The sequence below is a fragment of the Anthonomus grandis genome, chromosome 5 (assembly GCF_022605725.1).
Source record: "Anthonomus grandis grandis chromosome 5, icAntGran1.3, whole genome shotgun sequence".
Lineage (NCBI taxonomy): Eukaryota > Metazoa > Arthropoda > Insecta > Coleoptera > Curculionidae > Anthonomus > Anthonomus grandis.
This window is the reverse complement of record NC_065550.1, coordinates 30007971-30034140: the sequence shown is the minus strand read 5'-3', so window position 1 is coordinate 30034140 and position 26170 is coordinate 30007971. Positions and strand designations below refer to the sequence as shown.

General features: G+C 33.4%; 2 protein-coding genes across 4 annotated transcripts in view; one reads left to right on the top strand and one right to left on the bottom strand.

Annotated features, from left to right (window-relative positions):
* Positions 1-26170, bottom strand: part of LOC126736703 (uncharacterized) — a 114190-nt gene that overhangs the window by 41850 nt on the left and 46170 nt on the right. For all 3 annotated transcript variants that reach the window (XM_050441201.1, XM_050441204.1, XM_050441202.1), the window contains 6 exons: positions 20308-20541; positions 20097-20246; positions 19842-20041; positions 19663-19777; positions 10898-11194; positions 4568-5201 (listed from right to left, as the gene is read on the bottom strand). In XM_050441201.1, the coding sequence (XP_050297158.1) occupies positions 4568-5201; positions 10898-11194; positions 19663-19777; positions 19842-20041; positions 20097-20246; positions 20308-20541 (1630 nt within the window). The remainder of the gene's footprint in view (positions 1-4567; positions 5202-10897; positions 11195-19662; positions 19778-19841; positions 20042-20096; positions 20247-20307; positions 20542-26170) is intronic.
* Positions 1820-26170, top strand: part of LOC126736704 (uncharacterized) — a 32179-nt gene continuing 7828 nt past the window's right edge. Inside the window, exons 1-2 of the mRNA XM_050441207.1 lie at positions 1820-1844; positions 3563-3626. The gene's annotated coding sequence lies outside the window, so the exon portion shown is untranslated. The remainder of the gene's footprint in view (positions 1845-3562; positions 3627-26170) is intronic.

Below are 26170 nucleotides of genomic sequence, written 5' to 3'. Positions count from 1 at the left end.
TGCGTGCATGATACTCAAAAATTAATATTAAAAAAAAATCATCTACAGCATATAAAGCTCTCTCTAGTAAATATGATTTCAAAGCATTGCAAAATCGAGGAAAAGATGTGAATGATTTAATTTCCAAAGGCAAAAGATTGTGCATTTTTTTAGCTCCGTAAAGAATAGAGCTTTTTATTAATTCTGACCTTGGAATTAGTACATAAAGATCATGCTCTGCGTTTCGAAGTGGATAATTGCGAGATGGTCTATAAGGAATTTCTGATATATGCTTGCGAACCAAGCAAATAGATTCAAGAATGAATATAAAGATGGAAGAGTTAATATTTTAAATCTTTTAAACATTTCTTGGCAGTGAGCTCGACTATCAGGTCCTAGTAAATAGCGAACCGCTCTCTTTTGTAGTTTAAAAATGCGCTCAAACTGAGTCACACAGCATGTGCTCCAGAATGGAAGGGCGTAACGAAGATGGGACTCAAAAAGGGGATAATACACTGTTCTTGATGACGAAAAATTTAATTCCCTGGAAACTGATCTCATGGCAAAACAAGCTGAACTTAATTTTTTAGATAAAACATCGATATGTAATTCCCACTTCAAAGAGCTGTCAACAATAAGTCCCAAAAATTTCACAGATTCAACAACGTCCAAGCTGGTATTGCTAAGTACAAAGGGTTGGATAGTACCTTTATAAGATAAGACTTTAGTTTTTGAGATGTTTAAGCAGAAATCATTCGAATCGCACCACGATTTAATGTTGATAAGGTCTTTAGCAATAGTTGCATTAAGTGTCGCAACATCCGGATTGCTCCATGTAAAGCTAGTATCATCGGCAAAGAGACAGATTTTGCCGCTAATGTTAAGATGGGCCATATCATTAATAACCAGCAGACACAAAATTGGGTCCAGAACTGAACCTCGAGGTACCCCACATTCTATGGGTCTGCTAGAAGACATGGTCGTATCAACCTTTACAAGCTGACTTCCGTAGCTAAGATAGAACTTAAACCATTTGAGAGGCGTTCGTCTGAACCCATAGTGGTGTAATTTGTTTATCAAGTTGGATAATAAGTTTCTCCTTTGAAATTTAGCTGTGTTCACCTTTTCGAATTTTTTTCAGTGCCCACGAATATGCCGTCCTTGATAATGCTTCAGAATATTTCTAATTTAATAATTATAATGAGTGTTCAAGATTTTTAAAGTCGCTATACGATGGTCCTCGTAAGTCTCCTTTCCTTCAAAGTTGATAGTAGGATAGTCCCTTAATTCAGAAGGGCTTTTTGTGACTTTTCTTTGTAGGCTCTTTAGTATTTCTATATCTTTACTATAATATGGTTTCCACAATGTCATTGCATACTCACGTTTTGGTCTTATATAACTTTTATAGATCCTCAATATTATTTTCTTTGAGTGAATCTGTTGTAACTGTCACTCCTAGGTCATACCTGTATTCCTTGTTTGGGTTGTCTGGTCGGAATGTGCATTTGGACTCATTTAATTTAATTTCCCAGTTGTAGTTACTATTTTTTTTGTAATTAAAGGCAGCCTGTATTGTTGATGTTGAATCATTTTTAACAACATGCACATTAGCGATAATCTCAACAAAATACGTGTCTAATTAAGTGAGTAAAACATGCATAAAAAAATTACAATTGGAAAATCAACAATTGTTAATTAAACCGAGGGAAAATCCGAATTTGAGATTACGGGTTTAATTGGAAAAATGTGTCTAATCTGGTTTCTCGGTTGTTATGTCAATTTTGCATAATCAACTCGGTTTGTGCATAAATAGAGCAGAAGCGGGTAGAAGATTTTTAGTTGTTTTTTAAGTGTACACCAAACAGGTAAGTTAGTTAATTTGTACCTTATTTGTTATGGTTTTCAAAAGTCTACATGCAATTTTTAAAATTTTTGCAAATACAATTTATTGTATATAAATTTGAATTTTGCCATTGTTTTAGTTAGAAAATAAAAGCTTAAAAAGGGGCACCTTGTCAAGAGGTTTCTGTTGATTTTTAAAGAAATTTTGATATTTTGCAAAAACTACTACTTACTACCATATTTTAGGTTTTTAATCAAATGTGTTAATAATTCCAAAATTTTCCATAAAAATATTAATTAAAATTGGTGAAAGAAGAAAACCCAAAGCCTTAATTTTATTATTATATTGAAAATAGGTAGTATTTACACAAAATATTAAAAGCTCTAGAATTGTACTAAAATTTAGTGTTATATGCTCTGCCAAATTATTATCTTTCTCTAATTTATTTTTAACAATATTTAAAGTTTTGTCAACTGGGACATTAGTAAAAATACTTACAACATCAAAAATTACCAAAAGATAATGTGGGTTAAAAGAAAAGTTTTTAATGTATGAATTACCTATTTGTGTATGGAGATAAATTATCTAAAAGATATTTTGCAAGAGGATGAGTAGGTAAATGTATGCCACTAATTATAGATCTTAAGGGAAAATTTATTTTATATTATGTGGAGTTAATTTAAACCCATCAATATCAGGTTTTAAAATTGGTTTCTATAATAAGTAAATTATAAATTTGTATTTCAATTATTTCTGTAGGATCTTTAGTTAATTAAAATATTAATATTTAAATTAACAATAGCATTACCTTTTTCTGCTGGAAGAATTTTAATGGTGTTATCATATTTAAGTGTCTTTAAAGCTTTTAAAGCCTCGTTTTCACGGTGATAGTACTTTTGTGAAGGTGCTCTCATGATAGTAACCGCGATAGTTCTATCATGAAATCAAGGTGTACAAAAATATCACGATAGTAACCAATAGGAAGATATGGCCGACACAATAATGAAATAAAAAATGAAATAATGAAAAAAAAACGCAGAAAAAATAAAAAAGCTAAAAAGTTATGGTTGAGAAAACGGATAGGCAAGAAAATGGAAGTACACTTGGTAGGGCTGTAGAATTTCTTCAGCATGGTCCCTCTTTGCTCTGTTTTTAACAACAGGAGAGCTTTTTTTCCATAAATATGGTAACCTTTCATATTGTTCCAAAAAATGTATTATGTCAAATTGCCTATAGCTCATTCTAACTTTCTTCGCAATTTTTACAATTATTTTGAATATTTATTGCAAAAATCACGTACCACGTGAAGTTTTTAACTAAACAACTACAAATTATCAGGAAAAGTTATGCCGAACTTTCTAGGCAAGCGAGAGAGTACAAAAGTACTATCGCGACAGCATGCTATCGGGTTATGACTATTCGCGGCACATCAAAGCTTCTAATAGATCTCTGAACTGGACTGTACCGAATGCGGGGTTTTGTCATTTGAAACGCACAGACTTTTAATAATATCTTTAGTCTGAAAATGTTGTATTTCACTTATGTGAGATGTGATTCTCAATGTGGGAGTATGCTTCTATATTGTGGTCGGTGACACAATATAGAAGCATACTATACAGTCACTATTATGATAGCAACTATCGCGAAAAATATCACCGTGAAAACGAGCCTTAACTCTAGAGTGTTTAATTTTTGTTTCACTTTTATTGGTTTTTCAAGTATCTTTGGTTTGGTTTGTAGTTTTAATGGCTTCTGCTACGAGGCAATCTGCCAGCACGATTTGGAGATTCGGGAAAACTGTCGGGTATGTACCCTGTTCTCCGAATCGATATTTTCACAATTTTTAATACTGAAATGCACGGTGACGCCTCCCCTACGATGCATCCGGTATCATCCGGCCTGGCTACCAGCGTAAATAGGTTCAGCCACCACTGGCAAAGGGCAAGGGCAGGAAAGGGTCTAGGAAGGATTCCAAAGGATAGGAAAGGAAAGAATGACCACTGGTTGACTGGGTGTAGGATGACGCGGAAGTGGGCTTAATACTTTCACTAAATTTACTTCTTAAAGGCACGTTATATCCAACGGCAAGGGGTAGGAAAGGAATAGAACGACCACGTGTTGACTGGGTGAAGGATGACGCGGAAGTGAAGTTCTATCTTTGTTCGTCCTAATTCTAAATTCGTCTTGTTGATTCCTTGGTTTTTCGTTGCATTTTTTTAAATTGATAATTGAATGAGGCAGAATTGTTGGAGTAATTGAGTAATAACAGTTTTATTTATAAAATTATTATTATTTATGTTTAATAGTTCTTGATTTATTTTAGTTGAATGAATTTGTTTTTGAAAATTCTTTAAATAACTGTTCTTTTTACAGAAGCATATATGAATGAAATGATTGTGATTAATTAAATTAATTAATAGTTTTTTTTTTAATTTTTGTATTTCACTATTTACTGATGTAGTGAGGTAATGCCCAACAAAATAAGTAACTAATTCTGAACAATATAGATTTTACTAACAATTTTACTCTTGTCTAAGTCAGAAAAAATTAGCTGAAAAAGAGCAGCATGTCGAGGGTGAGGTTCTCTTGACTTTTGAGGAAATTTTGAATTTTTCAAAAACAACTACCTGTAACTAAAACCTAATTTTGCGATTATCTTAGTCAGAAAAAAATAGCTGAGAAATATCTCCAACTCAAAGGCTTTAACCTAATTTTTAATACACATTTAAAAACACTAAAACTTACCTATTTTCACACTCCAAATACCCCATAGGCTCCCCCATATTCTCCTCCTCTTGCTCCACCACCACCGCCACTTCGTCAACCTTCTCCTGCCCACCTTCCGACGGTTTCTCCTCCACCCTCTTGTCCCCAAACAACCCCCATTCCCTGCCCTGTCTCTCTTCTCTAACAAAATCCACCCCATCACCACCACCATCCTCCCGCACCTCCACCTTCTCCCCGATCATCGGCTTCTCGAGGTGGGGCGACAACCCCCCAGCCCACTGCTGTTGCACCTGTTTCTGCAAGTACTGCCAAAACTCCTGCTGCTGTTGCTGCACATTTGCCCCGTTCATAACCTTATTGAAGGGGTTCCACGGTACCGGGAACGGCACGGGAATCGGTACCGGCACCGGGATGTACTGGTGCACCGTATTCTTGCAGCAGCAGCACGAATTATGATTATTGGTAGCGGTCGCCGGTACTGTCGTAGTACTGGCCGGCGATGCGGTGGTCAGGCAGTGCATCTGTGGCGGTGGGGGCGGAGGGGCGGTTACACCCGGTGGTGATGAAGAAGACGATGGGGGCGGGGGTGAGGAGACGCGGTCCGAGTCCGAGGAGTCGCGGGCGAGTCGCCTCGCCGTTAGGAGTGGGGAACCTGAAATTGACGAGGTCGGCGTTAGATGGTACTGGGAGTTACCGGGGCAGGGTGAAAAGTACCGATTAGGTTTTTAAGGCAATAGAAACGGGTGTTTAGGGTGATTATTATTAATATGAAAATCAACCTGAAAAGTCTGATATTATACTGCAAATCACTACTTCTGACCAGTTTGGAGCGTTTAGGTCTTGTCAGTGAAGAGCTTGAAAGGAATTAAAAAAAAAATATACAAATTATCAGATGCAGTTAGATCTGGTAACTTCAAGAGTGAAAGTTTATATGCGAAGGAAAGAGAGGATCAGTTCTTGGGGTATCATACTTCAAAGAACCATAATTTATACAGGGTGCTTCAAATTCGACCCTCAAAAATACGAAAATGATTAAACTGAGGCAAAGTTGAGAATTTTTGAGCTTAACAACATGCAAGGTAGTCCTATGGTTGGAACCCTTGGTGTGACGCTCAAATTACGAGGCAGTTTTACTATACTGTCCAAAACTCTTTATTTTTACTCTCGGCACGTGTTTCGATGACTATGTTAGCATCTTCGGGAGAAGATTAAAATTCAAGTTTCTCATCTAATCTCACTCATCTTCTCCCGAAGATGCTAACATCGTTAGCGAAACACGTGTCGAGAGTAAAAACATGAGTTTTATATACCGTTTAAAAAAATTGAAAATTCCGAATGGTCTTAGAACATTGAAAGGCAATGAAATTTAGCAGCGATGTAATTTAGTTCCGACGATATTCGAACAAAATACGAAATTTTGAAAATGGATTGGATTTTTACAATGTTAAAATCTCTGCAAAATGGTCTTTTTAACGATGTACCACAAGTAATATTTATTGTTTGTAAAAACTCGAATTTTTAGAAAAAACTAAATTTGCCGCAGTATGCTGTGATAAGCTGACAAGACAATATTTAAACCATCGTAAATATCATATGTTTTAAATATTTGTATGTTTTTATATTCTCTTGATTTTACAGCTTAACCCTCAGAAGCTTCTTAATTTTTCTTCTTAAGCTCGGTAATTTAAGCTTCTGAGGGTTAAGCTAAGTAACTTAATTGACAACAAAATTGAAAATGGCGGACGGGCGCCATCTTGAAGAAAAAAACGTTACGTAGCAAGGGCAGCCTTCTTTCCAATATGTATTCTAAAGCAAAGCAGCGGGGCAGCGGCAAAAATTAAAATTTATAATGAATCGGTACGGTACCACCGAGTTGCGAACCCCATCTTTACGGTCAGGCTAGCGTAAAAAGAAACCTGATAATTTGCCCCGCTTGCATAATTCCGACCGGAGAAAACGCCAACTCGAGCCGTTAATTGAAAATTCTTACCGGGGCACATCGATATGTTAATTTAAAATTACTGATGTTTTCTGATTAGAATAATATACAGTTTTTTCCAATTAAAAATGTTAACTCATCCAATTTTTCTATTTGGTTTAGTAGAAAATTACAGAACCTTTTTTTTTCTCAAAAAAAGATTGCCCACGCCATTCAAAAATAGTAAGGATCCCATGGATAATTTCAAATTTTCGACTTTGAGGAATCAATGTAAAACTTTTCATGATAAAAGCCTTAGGTCATATATTCAAAGACTAAATGTGGAATATAGGGTACTTCAAGTAGAAACTACGAAACATGTTTTTTTTTAAATGCAACATCCTGTTGCCATAACATTTTACAATTCTACAATATATTCTGGCTACTTTTTGTAAAGCATACCATATGCTTAAACTCAGCGGTTTATCAAATTTAACATAAAAAGCTAATGAAACATAAGACATTAAAAAAATTCAAATTTATGCAATATTTATTGTAACTGATGTTCAATTTGTTGTCCATTTACTTCAATGCATTTTTGAAGATGTAAATGACTTCCAATTGCATACTTTCAATCACTTGTGGATTAATTAGTCTAATTTCTTGTTGAATTCTTTGCTTTAAATCATCAACATTATTTAGTCTATTCACATAAACTTTCGACTTCATATAGCTTATCACTTAATTAGCCCTCTTCGTTCAAACCATCTGTTAGGAAAAGTTGCATCTTTTAAAAATATCTCTTTTTCGAAAATCATAAGGTCTACTTATTTTCTAAGAAATCACATAAAAAATTAATGTTGGCATCATAGTTTCTACTTGAGACATCCTGTAACCAAAATTTTCATCCCAAAGGACGGATTGAATCAAATAGACAACAAATTAAACATTAGTTGCAATAAATCAAGAATAAATTTTTAATTTCATATGTGTCGTTAGTCTGTTACGTCATATTTGACCAACCATTGACTTTAGGCATATGGTTTGCTATACATAAAGTATTTTTATTAAAAAAAATTAATGTTGACGCCATAGTTTCTCTTTGATGTACCTGTATCTTCTATTCTAATCTTCTATTTCAAAAAACGGGCAAATGACAATACTAATCGATGTGTCCAAAAAATAGAAAAAAACATATCTGAATTTTAAATGAATTTGTTTCTTTCATCGTGAATGCACTGTATATAAGGATCAAGGAACGAACTATAAAGGAGCAAATAACCAAATGATCAAACTATCTAATGCTGCAGCTGTTAAACTTTCCATTGATTGGCATTTAAACCCTAGTGGGTCACCTTATTTCAAAGGGCTAATAAAGTCCCAACAAAAGTGGCATTTATAGAGTTGTTCGATACTCTTTTAACCCAACTAGAATCCCTTCTTAACTCTCGAGCTTTGTCACCGATTAGAGAAGATCCGAACAATCTCACTCCATTGATTCCCGGACATTTCCTTACTTTGCAACCACTTTCTTGATTTCCCAAACCTAACTATTCTTCTATAACTTTAAATCCTCTCAACCGCTGGTAATTACTGCAACATATGCATTCTGATTTTTGGAAAAGATGGACGCAGGAATATTTATGTGCGCTTCAACACCCAATCTCCGTGAAGGATTGTTAGTCCTCATAATAATTGAACAAATAACTCCTTTTGAATAAGCTCTTGCTCGAATTATTAGTACGCACCCGTGTAAAGACAGTGTTGTACGAGTTGTGACTCTGAAGAGAGTCTAATGAGATTCTGCAACACCGCTAGGTTAAGATATGTCTCTTCCCAGGACAATAATTTTTTAAAATTATTAGTAGCTTCAATAATTTTCTTTTTTATCTTTATTTTTTCGAAAAGACTGTGTTTTTGGTGGGTGAAATGTTGGATATCAGCCCAAGATTAATTAAAATGGAATCAATAGAATAAAACGCGCAATGCTGCATAGCGCATTACTGAGCCTGCGCTATGCAGGCTAAATGTATTTCTAAAAATTGGAAGGAAGTATGTACATGGGACCATGCCTCGATAATGACACCGTTAGCACAGGTGCAAACCTGTGTAGCAAGGCCCTTTTTTTTTAAAAGAATAATAAATAAAAACAAAGAATAATAATTACTATTAACCTGACCAATATAAGTACTTTTCTTAATACGAATCCACTTTTTTGTTTTTTTTTAGTAGTAAAAGAAATACCAGACGTAGGGTAGGTAGACGCGCAAGGGGTGCAAAGGAAAACGTGGCATGTAAAAAATGCTATTTGTAAGAAATTTTAGATGGAGGCGAGCGGATATATATCAAAGTCCTATAAAAAATGTATATATTTTCATGGTTTTTAACACCTTAATTGTATTTATTTTAAAGTAAATTAAGCATTCCATTGCTGTTTTTCAAGGAGATAATTTTGAATATATTTTTTAAATGCTGCTAATGATACTCCTAAGATTTTTGAAAATTTGTGTTTCTATGCTGTGGAAATAAATTTATAAATTTAGTGTTATACATATGAAGATGATTTTTAAAATTATTTACTAAATATAGAGGCTCTCCAGTTTTTAAAATGTTACAAATAAAGGTGTACATGATTCCTTAATGGTATTTTGAATGCAAAACGCATACAGTAGTTTTGGAGTTTTTGTATAAAGTAAGCAGTTGTTTTAGTCAAGGAATCAGAATACAGAACATCACAGTAATCGAGCAAAGAGAGAACTAGTGAATTACATAAATAATATTTAATATTAGATGGTAAATAGTTTTTTAGGCCATATAGTTTTTTGGACGCATATATGCAATTTTAAGTTTATTTTTTTGATATGAGTTTGAAATGTAATACCACTGTCAAAATACACTCCCAGATTTTTGACCTCATTGACTACTGGTAGCTGAACATTTTGAATATGTGCATGAAAATTGGGAGAAACCTCAAAAGCACTTTTGCCATGTCCCAGTATTATTGTATAAGATTTGGAAGCATTTAATTTTAAGTTGTAATCCTGTGAATAGTTATCCATACTTTTTAAATCCTGATTAAACTGAAATTGAGCTATAGCAAGATTTTGGCGTGAAAACGAAAGATATAGTTGGGAATCATCCGCATATTGCTGTAATGTTGAGTGTTTTACACAAGATATCATGTCAGCAACTTATAAAGAAAAGAGCAATGGGCCCAAAATGGAACCTTGCAGGACACCCGTAGATACAATGTGATAACTTGATTTTTCAGTGCAAAATATCTTATTAAGAACTACGCAATGAGCTCTGCCAGCTAAATAAGACTTAAAAAATTTACTGCATCACCAGAAAATCCAAAATAATAAAGTTTTGCTGTAATAGCATTTCGTGACTTATAGTATTGAAGGCTCTACTAAAATCTAACAACCCAAGACATGTTAGTTTTTTTTTTCTTCATTTTTTCTGATATCATTAAGAAGGTTAACCAAACTGGTCGAAGTACTAAAGTTCTTTCTAAAACCTGCCTGGCATTCAGGAATTACAGAGTGTTATTTAATATATGCCCAAATTTGTTGGTGAATAAATTTTTTCAAGTTTTTGGATACTAACGGCAGTATACTTATAGGCCTGAGGTCTTTGAATTCCTTTGGATTACTGATCTTTGCTAGGGGTTTTATAATTGCCACTGTAAAATGCAACTATTCATAATATTAAGTAATGGCTTTAAACAAAAATGCATAAAGAGATGTAAATCTTTTAAAGAAAAAGCGTCTTCAAAAATTGCATTAGAGTGAATGGTTTTTACAATTTTTGACAAGTTGACTGATCCATTAAAGTAAATTTTAATTCAGATTAGATTTTATCATGTTTATGTGATTTAAAAAATTGAATTTTCTCATTAGATGTTATATTAGCTGTATTACTCAAATTTGTAAAATAGTTATTAATAGCCTTTGAATCAGAAAATGTATCAGGAAGATCAGAATCCTTGTTACGGCCGAGATTTAAATTATTTGCGTCCCTCCAGAATTCTTTGCCGTCTTTTTGAGACATTAAATTAAAGTAAGTAATTTTTTCCCTAGCAATGGCATGTTTTGTGAAATTCCTTATTTGTCTGTAATATTGCAAGCGTGCGTCAGTTCGTTGTTTTAAATATTTACGGTGGGCTTTATCCCTCCCTTTCCTTCATGAGCAATTTTATATCATTGGTAATCCGCGGCGTAAATGGTTTATCGCATATATTTCTAATTAAAAGAGGCGCATACCTGTTTATTAAATGCGCTATATTTTTATTGAAAATTTCAATTTTTTTATCTATATCAGGTGTGTAATAAATTTGATCCCAATTTAATTGACTTATCTCAAAAAAAAGAACTAAATGTTCTAAAAGTTTGAAAACGACTTTTTGTATTGTTATAAATTCCTCTTACCTAAGGGTGACTCCCCAACTCTCCTCCTCAAGAGTCTCGGCGAGCCAAACGGTGAGCCGCCTCCCCAACCTAATAAACTGTGGGGAGGTTGGGTTGGTCTGTGATGTGGTGCTCCAGGTTCGAAATAGTCCCAATCGCACTCGTCCAGTGGGAAACTGGAGGCCGACGAGCTGTCGTTGTCCTCCACGTCGTCCTCCTTGGAGGAGCTGTCTGAGTTCACGAAGACCAAGCGGTAGTCTTCGCCGTCTGGTAGGAGAAAGTCGAAGAAGTCGGAGTCCGGGGAACGACGTTTCCAACCTGGAATAGTATTAAACGGGGTGTAATTGGTGGTTAATTTGGTTGTCTTAGGTTGGAATTTTGTGCCAAAAATTGTCTGGATTAGAGCTATTAGGGTAATTTTCAAATGAATAAAAAAAAGATTACTGTATTGCCAAAGAATTATGGTTTTTAATTAATAGAATTGTGTCGACATGCAGCAGTTTTCCTGCTAATTTGTCTAATAGTAAAGGCACTGGCAAACTCAGTTTTTATTGGCTACAGCAGACATGGGGCTACTTTTCCAGCAAATTTTTTTGAATTAAACCATGGGTAAACTTGGTTTTTCTTATTTTAATTATCTCAATTTCCAATGCGAATATCTTAGAACAAAGTTTAGAAATATATCTAGAATTCACTTAGGTTTTCGGCGTTTGAAGAGTGGGTAATCGATATTTTATTATTCTGCAACATAGAACTGCAACGTTTCAAACATCATTCGCCTATAGTGCTATAAAAATGTGAAATGATCTACAAGACAGCCAAAATGTATCAATTTTTAAATTTAAGAAAGGTATTAGAAGTATATTACTTAAAGGGCAAATGATTATAATAATAGAGGAATGTAGCTTCTATAATGACTATACATTACTATTTGCGTTCCGTTGATGGTTCTCTCAAAGTTAAGAAAAAATTTCGAAAAAAGAAAAGGAAAAAGTTAAAGAAAGACTGATGATGATAAATGCCAGTGACCATCAAAAATTCAACTAATTTACGTTTATAATTATTTGAGAAAAGAATTTAAAAAACTATTAGTGTTTTTTTTATTCCCTTATACACTAATTTTATATTTTTTTAAACTCCCTATAAATTTGAATTTATTCCATTAAAAAAAAGTTTGACATTTTCTGGTTTAGATCATGACAATTAACAGCAGTTTAACACAAGTCAGAAAGAGACAGAAAATTATAAATTCCAGTGACCATCAAAAGTTCTATCCAACTTGCTTTTATTATAATTATTGAGAAAAGATCAGGGATTCTTTTTTTAATTCCCTTATACATGAATTTTGTATTTTGTTGACACTTAGCTGCACCTATATAATATTTATATATGTATGAAATATTAATATTCCATTATAAAACCCACCGATATATAGGGTGTTTTTAAGTATTTTTAAGTTAAAAAGTTCCTATACATGTGTGGTCTAAAATGCTTGGTTTTTAAGATACTTGGTCTAAGATTTATTTTTGTTTTTTCTACATAATTTCCTAAATAGTGCCAATTTCTGAACAAAAATTGAACCTAGGGGTTTTTTGACATGAGAAATTTGAATTTGTCTCTTACTTGTAAAGGGCGCTATCTACATGTCTTTTTTGACTTTCAAAAGCTTATGATTTTTTGTGCAACCTTGTATTATATTTTTGGTCAAAGAAATAATATCCTTAATCATTTTTACGCATAAAAAGTACTTTACTAAATGTTAGGTACTCAATGCGTTTTCATATAAAAATTAAAATATAATACAATTTTGACGTGCTTTAGGTAATCAATAAGTGAGTTTTTTTTCAAATGGTATTTTATCGTACGTTACCAAATTTTTTATTACGATATGTTAAATAAATGTTTTTAAAGTTTATAGTTTCTATTTGTATATATGGGTATATTAATCTTTATTTTACAATGAAATTGGGAGCAAGTTTTTTTTTCCTGAGAAACTTTAATTTTAAGTAGGAATTTTATATTTTGTAATAAATAATAATAATAATTAATAAAGTTAGAGGGATTTTTTCGTTGTGTTTACGTTATTTGCGTACAGGCGCAAACCCGCTACAAATTCGTCTGTTCAATTTTCTTTTAAAAAAATTCATTGTTTAACTTTTTTAAAACACAAGCATCGATTATTTCAAACTCAAGTATTTCTAAGACGGTTGCTCCTAGAGGCATTTAATAAAGTACCTTTTTCGTGTAAAAATGATTAAGGAATTCATTTCTTTGACCAAAAATATAACACAAGGTTGTACAAAAAGTCCTGAGCTTTTAAAAGCCATAAAAGACACATAGATAGCTACAAGTAAAACCTAATTACGCGGACAAATTCGAATTTGTCATGTGAAACAACCGCGAGGTACCAATTTTCTTTCAGAAATCCGCATTATTTAGGAATTTACGCAGAAAAATAAAAATAAATCTTTGACACCCTGCATCTTAAAAATCAAGCATTTTAGACCACACATGTATAGGAACTTCTTACCTTAAAAATACTTATACTCAGCCTGTGAAATATCGGACATTTATTAAATAAGCTTAATTGGCAATTTTTATATTTATTTCGATATCGATTGATGGATATTTGCATAATTGTTGTCCCTTTCTCCCTTTGGGTCTAGTTATAAAAAGCTAAGGATGTAATAAATTCTATATTTATTTACTATAGTGCTGTCTTCTTTTCTGTATTTATTGGATTTTTCCTCTGTCAATTTCTTATTTAACTTTTGCACTTAACTATATCTTATTTATAGTTTTTAAGTTAGATAATGTTTTTAGTATAAGTTATAATTTATTTGATTTACAATAGGCTTGTTTTAAGTAAGTTTATTGCTATCGGTTTTGTAATCGCGAAAGGGTCCTATTTTGTCATTAAGCAGTGACCATCTTTCTTTAATACTTCATTTTCCTATATTGCATTCTTTTTTGTGACAAATAAATTATTTGAATTTTAATTTATTTCGAAAAACTGCAAAAGTAGAACTACATAGAGCTCTTTTCCAGCTACTTTTTTCTAACTAACCGACAGTTAAACTCAGTTCTTTATTTCGATTATCTGGCACCAAAAAACAAGACATTCTTCTTAAATATGACGAGAAGCCCCCTTATTTGACATTTTAAACCAATAAACTTTTTGGCACAAAATTGAATATTCCCACCACACCTACCTGCCAAATAAATCTTCACCACTTCCTTCACCATCACCAACAAAAAAGCGTCAAAACATGCGCACTATAACCACTGAAATATCTTCTTAGTTTCACCCCAGCACCAGTTATTTAAAAACTATACTAAAGCAAAAATAAAAATTAAGTCCAACGTGGGGGAGGATAAACAACATTTGGCCAGGAACTACAAATCTACACTTCAGATTCAAGGATCTTCGTTAAAAAGCACAATAGTCACGATATTGCGGCAAACTGGTCGCTCAAGTAATATAATAACATAATATACCAACGTTCCTCCCACATATATTGGGGGGCAACATGGGCGAATTATATGGGCAAAACCTGTTAAAATTGGTAATAAGATCGTTGCCCAATAACTTGTACTTGAACTTATTAAGATGAGTCACAGAATGGGCTTTATTTCACTGTATAAGATTTTATTGATATTATGGCGAATCATAAACGTGAAACGCCAAAAGAGCCGCAATAACAAAGTTATCAACCCTTTTGTCACAGAGGGATGCTTTCAGGCACTACGGTTTTGTATGGCGAGACGACGTAAATGGGATGATAACTTTCAGGGTGACAATGGGCCATATTGAATAAGCGAGAAAATCGTTTTTTTTTATGTGTTTAGACGTCATGTATTAATGGGGGTTTAAAGATAGATGGGTGTTTTGTTCGTAATTTAAACAGAGTTTTTGGAGTTTATAGGGGTTTTAGTGGCTTAATATGAAGATTTTTTTTTAAGTCACAGTATATCTTGGGAATCTCGACAATATAATTTATTACGTAGTTAGTATCATTTCATTCCGATCGATATTGACAGTCAAATGCGATTTGATCAACATGTATCTCATTGTATCCAGAAAGCTTATCTTAGACTTAACTTGTTATTTAATTTAATTCAATTCAAATTATTTTCAAAGGCGCATGTATGAATAACAGAAATGCATGAAACAAAAGGTTTATTCCTATGTGAAGGAAAAACAAAAAGTTTATTCCTTCACAATAAAATACAGATAGAGACTTATATTCTACAACTAGAATATCAAGAAAAGAAGATTTCCCTAAGATGCATGAATGCAAATCTTGTGTGCAATCTGGCCTATCTAGCAAATATTTGATGAGGCTGGAGCAAAAATGACCCGAAAGCTGTTATACGAATTAAAACAGAAGAAGTAAACGTAGTAAAACAGAAGGTGATTGTTAAAAGGAAGTCGTAACTTAAGAATCAGATTCAAAATTTGGGAATATATTAATAATGAAATAAAATATCATAAAGAGATGTCGACTATATTAAAGATATAGTCAATAGCTTGTGTCACCCCATACACCGTCGCTACTTCCAACATGTCATGTCATCCCTATCCACCTCGTTACAAAATTCTAAAAAGTTGAAAATTTCAGATATGTAATATAAAACTCAGTCCTTTGCATACCCAAAACCTGCATTTTAACTCCAAATATTTAATACAACAGAAAAAAATAAGTTAAATGTAATACTTCTAAAAATAAATGTTAATACAGGGTGTGCCAACTCTGTTTACATCTATAAATCACATGTATTGATGATAACACTTCCTTTACATCAAACGTCTCTTAATAAACGGAATTTTTCTCATATTTTAAAGCATTACAACTTCATCGTTTAAAAATTTTGGAACCAGCCATCTTTAAACATTCAATCGTTGATTATTTCTAGCGGGAGAGTTCAATAAAAAAAAATAAATAAAAAATATGCCTATAATAAAACTTTCATTTAAATATGCCTGTTTCATTAAATTGTATAACTATATGCCCTATTGATATTATAGAAAAAACTTCCTTGGATAACACCTAATTTAAAATACCTAATGTCACTTAGAAATCGAGCATTGACTAAATACAAAAAAAGCAATTCTCCTGAAGACTGGGAATCTTATAGACAGCTAAGAAATCAAGTTACTGCAACAACCAGGAGGGAACAGAAAGCTTATCTGGAGCAACAAATAAGAATAAATGGATCTTAAGAAAACTGGAAACTTATGAGGGATCTGGACGTTTATAGGAAATGTAGTAGGGTAATTCCTAGCGGTCGCTGGTCAACAGATGAAATCAATAACTACTTTGTTAATATTCCGCAGATTGATCCAGATGAAGATATTCTAAATTTTTACTTAAATAATACATTGTCGAATCGGGATATTTTTCGTTTTAAATTGGCTAATATTGAGGAAGTTAAAGATGCTTTATTTTTAGTTAAATCCAATGCCATTGGAAATGATGACATTGGCATTGAGATGCTACTCTTTTGCTGCCCGCTAATATTACCTGTAATTACACACTTAGTGAACTTCTCCATAGAAACATCATGCTTTCCCGATCATTGAAAGTGGTACCTAAGGTAAATAATTTAGCTGAACTAAAGGACTTACAGCCAGAAAGCATTCTCCCTACTCTGTCTAAAACTTTAGAACGTATTCTTAATAATCAAATGCGAGAATATGTTCAACAGTACAATTTATTACCAGCCACCCAGTCTGGATTTCGACCAGGATATAGTTGTTCAAGAGCGCTTTTGAAAGTAACAGATGATATATTTCAAGCGATCGAGAATAACGAATTAACTATTTTAGTCCTTTTAGACTATTCAAAAACGTTTGACAGAATAAATCATAATCTTCTTTTGGCAATTTTAAAATATCTGGGATTCGACACTACCGCTTGCAATCTAGTTACCAGTTATTTAAAGGGTAAAAGTCAGAGGGTTAAAGTCAATGGCGAAGTATCTGAATCCGTGCCATTATGTTTTGGGGTTCCACAAGGTTCAATTTTGGGGCCTCTTCTTTTTACCTTATATACTTCCCAAATGGCAAAATACATTGAATCTTTAATATATATTTTTATGCAGATGATACGCAGGTCTACAAATCTTTTAATCATTTATGAAATAAATACAGATTTGGAGTCACTGCTCTTAATTTCTCATAAGCACTGCGTCACTCTTAACCCCTCAAAGTCTCAGGTGTTGCTCTTTGGCAGAACTCAATCACGACAGTTCCATGAGGATAGCATTCAAAGAAATTTAAACAATAATAATAAACTTGCACTTGTTGACCACGCTAAAAATCTAGGGCTGGTTCTGAACAGTGATTTGAGGTTTACTGAGCATGTCAGCATGTGTATTAAGAGAGCATTCCTAAATCTAAAGCTTATATTTAAACAAAGGCATCTATTGACAGAGTCATTAAAGAAAATGCTTTGTGACTCTTTAGTGCTTTCGCACTTCAATTATGCCGATGTAGTTTATGGCCCATGTTTGCTGGAAAGGGATAAATATCGCATTCAGTTAATACAAAACCACTGTGTAAGACTAATTGGGGGTATACGGGGTATAGAGCGGGGAGTGTCGGCTAAGTTGAGAGATGTGCATTGGCTTAGAATAGATGAGAGGCGCGTCTTCCATTCAGTTGTGTTATTTTATAAAATAATAGCAAGAAAGTGTCCCGACTACTTATACAGGAAAATAAGGTTTCGCTCAGAAATCCATAATCTAGATCTTCGCGATACGAGCTGTGTAACTATACCTCTTCACTCAACTTCTATTTTTGAAATGTCTTTTAGTTACAATATAGCGAGACTTTATAATAGAGTTCCTCTGCACATAAAATCTCTCACACTAGTTTCTTTCAAAAAATTTATTAGATCTAATATTGATCAGTTATTGATGTAGAAGACTTTATATTACAATAGTTATTTCTTTATGAAAATGGTTGCTGTAATTGGGTTCATACTATGAGTAAGTAGTAATAGTTAATAAGTAATAGTTAAGGAAAACTATGGATATCTAAGGTTAAGCAGAGTAGAGTAGATAAACCGATTAGTAGAGGTAATCTACATCTGGACTTTCGCCTCTTTTCACAATAGTAATCTTATTATTATTATTATTTATTTATTTTCCATCAGGGCAGACTTTAATTACAGGAAAATCAAAATTAGCAGTGGAAAAGTATAACACATAAAGTACTAAAAACTAAAAAAAAAAAATTCTGAATAATATCTAAAAAAAGGTACATACAAATCAGAAAGAGAAAAAGTCAACCCATTTTGCAGTTCCTGCCCAACTCACTATGTAACAATCCTCAAAATCACCAGTGAATCTAGGTGCCTCAAAACACATTGAAAGATATCACAAGTGGAAGCAAAATTGTTGAAGTTTTTGCACATGATAAAAATAGGATCTTGATATTGAATATTAATTTCTGGCACGATCAAGCGCAAAAGTAACATTTGTTTTGGAGAAAGGGCGCACCACTTGCAAGCAGAGTTGGAGACTCTATGTGACTATTAAGCAATTTCCACGAGAATGCCACAGAGCGAGTCTCTCTCCTCAAAACAAGAGCTTCTGAATTGAACTAGGATAACAAATGATTGTCATTATAACCTCTAACTGAATAGGCACCATCCTCTCTAAATATACATAAAATATTTCAAAAAGCGCCCTTGGGTGTATTCAAGGGAGTTCATAAGAAGGAAACCAAATCAGAGACCAATTTAAACTATATTCGAGCTTGGATCAAACCAAAGAGAAATGATACTCTCTATGATAATGCTTTATATCATAGAGAGTGAATTGCTAATAAGCCGAATTATAAACCTCAATAGTCTTGGGGAAGCAGCTAATATATAATCAATATGAAGGACGAATGTAAGCCTATCGTCAAAAATAATCCCTAGACCCTTAAGCAATTTCATTCTGGATAAAGTGAAATTGACAATCGTATAATTAAATATTATTAAGGTTTTCATGCTGTAATACGACGTAACACAGCATTTATAAATGTTAAGATTTAGATGATTGCGATCACACCAATTCTTAACCAGATTGATAATGATTGATACGTCAGAAGATTTTCAGATCGTCATCATAGGCTAGTTTGCCGCAACAGATACTTGAAGTTAGGTCATTGACGTACAAGTTGTGGACCTAAATTGGACTTCAATTTCGATAAATTGTTGACAGCCAATGAGATAACAAAGCAGTAAGCTTTTCAGAAAAATTAAACAACTTCCTCAATGTTTCCAGTAAGATGTAGTGGTCTATTTGGTCAAAGGCTTTGCTGAAGTCAGTATATATCATATCAACTTGATTTTTTCATCGAAGGCAGAGGACAATTACAAAGAATGGTTATACATAATCGTTTGATAAAGACACCATGTTGATCTATCGATAGTTTCGATTCAACTTGAAGAAATATGGAAGTGTAAATAATATGTTTAGGATACCAAACATTTGTTAATGTAACTTGTTAAATTATGAAAATAATTAATTATTATTATTAGTATCGTTCATGATGTATAGATTTCAGATGGGTTTGCATGATTAAAATGTTGAATTTTTTAACTTTTCGTCGCCTCAACCGCACTCGATGGCTCTATTACATGCTGTATTAGACCGATATTATATTTTTACCATTTTATATAAAGTATCCAGAGTGTTTCTCGCTTCAATTGACTATTAAACTACTAAATACTAAGAAAATATTAGTCGTTTTAAAACCTACGTCTACCCACAAAAAAACCCCATCTTACCGGCATCCATGGCGGGCATTTTCCTCATATTTTGCTGTCTCCGTCTCCTAACGGTCATTTTTTGAAACACGGTACCACTCAGCGGTTCAATGTCGCACTGTTCCACTGAACTTCCCTAAAAAAATAACCCTTCGATGATGAATCTGTGTCATCCGATTTATTACTGAATATATTCTTACTGCCTCGGTTTCGTCCCTTCCATAAGCCTCCTCAGGCAACGATCTGGTACTGAAAGGCATTTTCTTGGCCTCACTGTTTGTAAACGATTTGCTACGAAAATACGCCAAGTCGGCCGCCTTTGTGCTGTCAAAGCTCACATGCCGCTCCCTCGACGGTGTTCTCTCGACCGTTTCTTTCCTTATGGGCTTAGGAGATTCTTCTAGAAAAAAAAAACAACTTAATTAAAAATCGCCAAAATAAAATTAACTTCACACCTTTTGCCTCCGCTTCTGGTTCGGACTTTTCCACTTTTCTTTTAGGCGATTTTCTTCGTTCGCGCACTTCTTTACTCTCTCGTAACGACAGAGACATCAGAGGGTTGATTCTGGGGGTGCGTTTTGGGCTCGGCTCTCGCGGGGATTCACCTATAGATACAAACAAATAAAAACAGTATGAAAAAAATTATTTTAAGATACTTTGACTCACTTTGGGTTATTTCCAAAGTAGGGCACCCCGCATCGACGTTTCGTTCGCCATAAACATCTTCGGACTTGGCTCGCCTATTAGGTGACAAACGTAGCACTTTGCCCTCGTTATTCTTTATGATCTCCTGATGGAAGACTAAGGAGGGATAATTGGAGATATCTTGGGCCCTGGGCAGAGAGTTATACGGGCGAAATTCGGCGGAGGAGCGTATCGGAGCCCATCTGGGAGTGGGATCTATGAAAAAGATGTATGTATGGTCAAACTACTAATTGCAGATTGTTTAAAGAAAAATTCAATTTTATCAGTTTTTGGTTAGAAAAATATAGCTGAAAATGAGGATTTTATTTATTAATCGTTTAAGGAATAGTGAGCACGACACTGTATTAGGTCCACAATGCAGCCATAGTCCCGCCCACTCGATCTCTTTTTATTATCGTTCTAATAGAAACGTGGGCGGAGTTGTAGCAAGGAAGGCGGAGTCAATAAAGCAGGAGCGTAACAGGCGTTAAGATTTGAATTATATATTTTTATTCTATTAATGCAAAAAAATACATTATAAGAAACACTAACATACAGGGTGTTACAGAATAAGATGATGATCCTTAAGGGTGTTAATTATTAGGTAATTTTAAGAAGGAAAGTTCAAATAAAGCTATTTGAGCTACAGAGTGTTGGAAGTTGTTACCCTTAGAACCAAATTAGGAGACCCTGTATAAAATTTTTAAAAACTATTTAATATTAAAGTTCAGCTAGACTTGTAGGATTAGAGTTGTTTGATATAGAATGGTAAAATAATGTATATATATTTATAAAATAAATAATTTTTTTTTCTAATATATTGACTGTATAAATATATTTTAATTTTTTTTCCTTGGTAATCGTATGTCAGACGAAAAAGGTGAAGAAATCAAATTTGTTCTCTTGAATGGAGATTATAAAAATAGTATTTATTTTACGGATAAGCATTGGCGTACACAATATTTTTGAAAAAATATTTAGTGTTCATTCCTGTATCGATGCCACTGGTTAAACTTTAAAAAATCTTCTACTTCAAAAAATGGCTGTTGATACTCAGAGGGTGTGTGCTAAATTTCATAAACATATCTAGGAACTTATTTAAGTTATGATGAAGAAATGGGTTGTTTTCTTAAGATTTTTAATACCCTGTTTAGGGGTTTAGGACATCTTTTCTTTAAAATCACCTAAGGATTAACACCGTTTATGATCAGCACCTTATTCTGTAACAGTCTGTATTTTCTAAATAACACGATGACAGTCAATTTGTTTAATACTGTAAACTAAATATGGATATGTTAAAGATAATTCAAAGTATTAAAAATCGAACTCAATCTGCCCAGGTAAGTTAAATTTAAATGTTATTACGTACTATCGCCCATTTTTAGTATCTCATATCACATATTTAGTTAATTATTGTTTAAGTTCTGGCGTATTTCCAGAACGTTTCAAACAAGCAAATGTGATCCCTTTGTCTAAATGTAGCCAGCCGAGAGAATTTAATGATTTTCGCTATATTTCTATTTTATCTAAGATTATAAAAAAAGTTATGCAACTTCCAATTAATATTTCTTAAAAGCAATCAAAACACACGAGTAATCTTTCAGTCCTCCCAATTACTGTTCAGTAACCCAGTTTCGAAAAGGCTTGAGCTCAATGAGCACCCTCATTGAAAAATTTACAATGTATAATGTTCCTCTACTTCTGGCCTTCGTTGATTATCAGAAAGCTTTCGATTCAATCGAGGGTTAGGCAGTTCTGCGAGCTATGGAGAATGCAAGTATCGACTCCCGAATATTTAAACCTTATTAAACACATATACGAGTACGCATTATTACAAGTTAAAATCAATAAAGAATAATATGCATAATCCGACCGATAATATGCGTATCGAAAGAGGAGTACGTCAGGAGGACACGATTTTCCCTAAATTGTTCACTTTAGCGTTGGAAGACGTATTTAAGAAGCCGGCCTGGCAAAATAGAGGAATTAATATTAATGGCGTATACCTCAGCCACTTACGATTTGCAGACGACATAGTCATTATCAGCAACTCCGTCAAAGAACTTAACATCATGCTTTAAGAGCTACATCATGCATAAGTTGGACTTAAAATGAACCTGACTAAAACCAAAGTAATGAGCCCTCAAAACATTGAAGTTAGGATCGACAACAGAATATTGGAAAACCTATCAGAGTATCTATACTTAGGACATAAAATTGAGTTGGGGAAAAAGAACCACACTCTTGAAATCTCCAGAAGCCTCGGCTGGGTAGCATTTGGTCAATTAGGATTTATACTAAAACCACCCTATAAATCTTAAAAGGAAAGTTTTTGATGCATGCATACTAATAAACTCCAAAAGTAACACAGAGAGCAATGGAGAAAGTTATGCTCGGTATAAGCTTAAGAAGTAGAGTCCTAAATGAGGAAATCCGAAGAACAAAAGTGTCAGACGTATTAACAACACTTGCGCGCTTAAAATGGCGATGGGCTGGTCACATTGCAAAACAAGATTCAGGTAGACGGAGTAACAGAATACTGGTTTAGCAACCAAAAGAGACTATAGGAGAAGTATAGGAAGTCCCCAAAGACGGTGGCGAGGCGACATTCGGGGGATCGCAGGAAAAAACTGGATCGAGACTGCTACGAACAGAGAGACGTGGAGAAAATTGGAAGAGGCCTACATCCAGGAGTGGATTACTACAGCTTAAAGAAGAAGAAGAAGAAGAAGAAGAAGCCGTTTGGCCCATTCGACACAATTTGTTAAAGAAAGCGAAGCATCGTTCAGTCCTCCATTCGACCTATTATAAATGCAATTCTGCTTAAGACTTCGTCCGACCAATTTGACACAGTTGGTGAAAGAGGGTAAGAAGAAACTGTTCAATCGTTCGGTTGACAAATTTAGTACATTTGATTAAAGAAGGCAAAGAACGTTCAGGTTGTATCTATCTTACAGAATTTTTCACGAAGGAAAAAATAAATAGGCGTCAGAAGTGGAACAATGAGATTTTTTTCTTTCCTACTCGTTTTTATCTATGTGCACTAGTGATAAACATTTTCAACTATTTAGACTAATTAAATACCAGTAATCGAAGAAGGCGTGGTGAGAGGTCAGACCGCACAGTACTCCGTTTAACCAATTTGACACAACTACACAATTACACAATAAATCAAAAAGGGCAAAGCAACACTGTTCAGTTCTCTATCTGCGAGCAATTTAATACAGTTGATCAAAGAAGTTAAAGCGAGTCACTTCATCTGACTTTTTATAAATTCAAAACTACATAGGACTGCATCAGAAGAATTTGACACAATTGGTCAAAGACGCCGAGGAGAAACCGTTCAGTCCTCCGGTCGACTAATTTAGTAGATTTGATCATAGAAAACGAAGGACCGTTCAGTCCTACGTAAATACTAATAACATCTTAAAAGCAATCGAGCTTTAAGCAGGGGCACAGCTGTGAGACTGCACTGGTTGAGGTAACAGAGACAATTGTTCAATTTTTGGATATAACTGACCCATCAGTTCTCGTAATGTTAGATTATTCTAAAGCCTTCGACATTTTAGTCAGCCTTCGAATTGGATGCAAAGGGTTAATATTATAGAGTGTATTTCAGATAAGGCAAAACTAACAGCTGGTTTTTTGCAAGGAAGCATCTTGGGTGCCCTTTTTATATTCCATCTATACTTCTAACGTGTACAAGTGTCTTCGATCGACGATATCCAATTAATTTTGATGTTTTCAAAATACATGAAGCCGACATAAATATAAACAGTGATCTTAGGAGGTTGTCAGGAGTATCGAGTAATTTATCATTGAGATTTATCCTTAAATTATCTATTGCAGTTTTTTTGCCAATGATAATTAATTAAGTATATTGAATTATTTAAATTGGACATTTGGTAAGATCGAGCAAGGAATTTGGGTTTCATGGTAGATCATTAATTAGGCTTTAAAGAACATGTCACCTCAAAACTCAGAATAGCTTATTCAACTATAAAAATATTATATTCACGCAGAGAATTAGATTTAATTACATTATACTACAAAATCTTTAAAAAAATCGCCATACCAGTACATAAAAAAGGGTCTACAGCAAAAACTGAAAATTGTCACCCAATTGGTCTCATAAATATTTTTTTTATATTGATATAATGATATTTTTTTATTTTTTTTATTTGAAAAAATGCCTCAAGGATCGTTTGAAAACATTTAGGTGAATTTAATTTTGTATGGCGGTTATTGTTATCCTAACACAACCCAATCTATCTCATCCAATCCCATGGGTCAACATTTTGTAACTATATTTTGTAAATCTTTTGAAAAATTGCAAAATACATGCATGCGTTTTCGATTTGATAGAGCTTTTAGAAATCACATTATCTCACATTTAAGTCATAATTTGGTTTTATTAATGTTAATTAAGGGTTTATTTTATACTGCCAAATTTCAAAAGAATCGAGTAAATATTTTTTTTTATATTAATAAAAAATTTATATTTTTAAAAAATTTATCACCCTGTATCTTGAAAACTGCGCATTTCCGGACCCATGTTTATAGAAACTTATTCTCATATTTTTTTACAAGGAATTACCTATTGAAATATCTCCGTCTATTTTTCGAGCACCCTGTATACAAAGTAAAAAAAAGCGTCCACCATATCTAAGGCAGTTTTTAATGCACATGACCATACTCACTCGCTTTACTAAAAATAAAGATGATTTTAATATTCGTTAACGTAAATCAGCCAATTTCCAATCTTTTAGTTATTTTACAATAGAAATGTGAATTAACCTTCCACTTAATGTAAAGCAAATGTCGCCTAAACATTTCAAGGGCTTTAAATCGCGTCTTCTGAAGAAGCAAAAGAGATAAATTTCTTTAATTTGACCGTGTTGATGTAATTGTATTGCACATGCTTTAAGAAATCTTCTTATAATTTAAACTATTATGTAATACATTTTTTATTTTTGTTGTTGTCAATGTTTGCCTGCCTTAAGTTTTCTCAAACAATCGAAATTGGGATTTCATTACTTTGTTTTTACTTGATTCTCGGTGTTCTTTTCTCCCTTTTTGCACACTTTTTACGTATTTCTTTCTCCACTTTACGCCTCCTACCTTTAAGATACATACGTTTTTTTTCTAACTTACAATTATATACAGTGGTGGCCAAAAAAATAAGAGTGCCTGAATTTATTGAATATTCCTAATAATATAGATATTGTGCTACATAGCGAAAAAAACAATAACATTTGTACAACATATGCCATTAGTGATAAAAAAATAAAAACACATGTTATTGCTAGTTTAATTTGTTATTATACTCTATTTCAGAAGTGTATAGAGCAATAAACTGGGGAATTCCGTTCTGTTTGGCTATATTTCGTGGTAGTTCATAGGCGCAGGTACTTATAATATTTATGAATTTAATTTTCACGGATTAAATGCCTTTATTTTGAAAGAGATTAAATACTAAATAAATACTTTTAATCCTTTTGTATAGGTACCTATCTTTTAACGCTTTGTAACATGCAAAAATGGGGTCAGGTAATATATACAGACTATAAATACTTTTAAATCATATTTTAAACATTAGTAGTCACTGCTACGCTGTAGTGTAATCACAATATTATTATCCCAATATTTAAAAAATGGAGGTATTCAGTCCAACGAAAAGATGTACTAAAAATTCTCCACTATCGCTGAGTGAAAAAGTTATTATTTTAAATGTACATGATTGCATAAAACACGATTACCCTAGTTTTACTGTGCAAGAAATTGTTGAAAAATGTTCTCGAATGAGTGGAATTGGAAAGTCCACCATTTTCAAATTGTTGCGGGA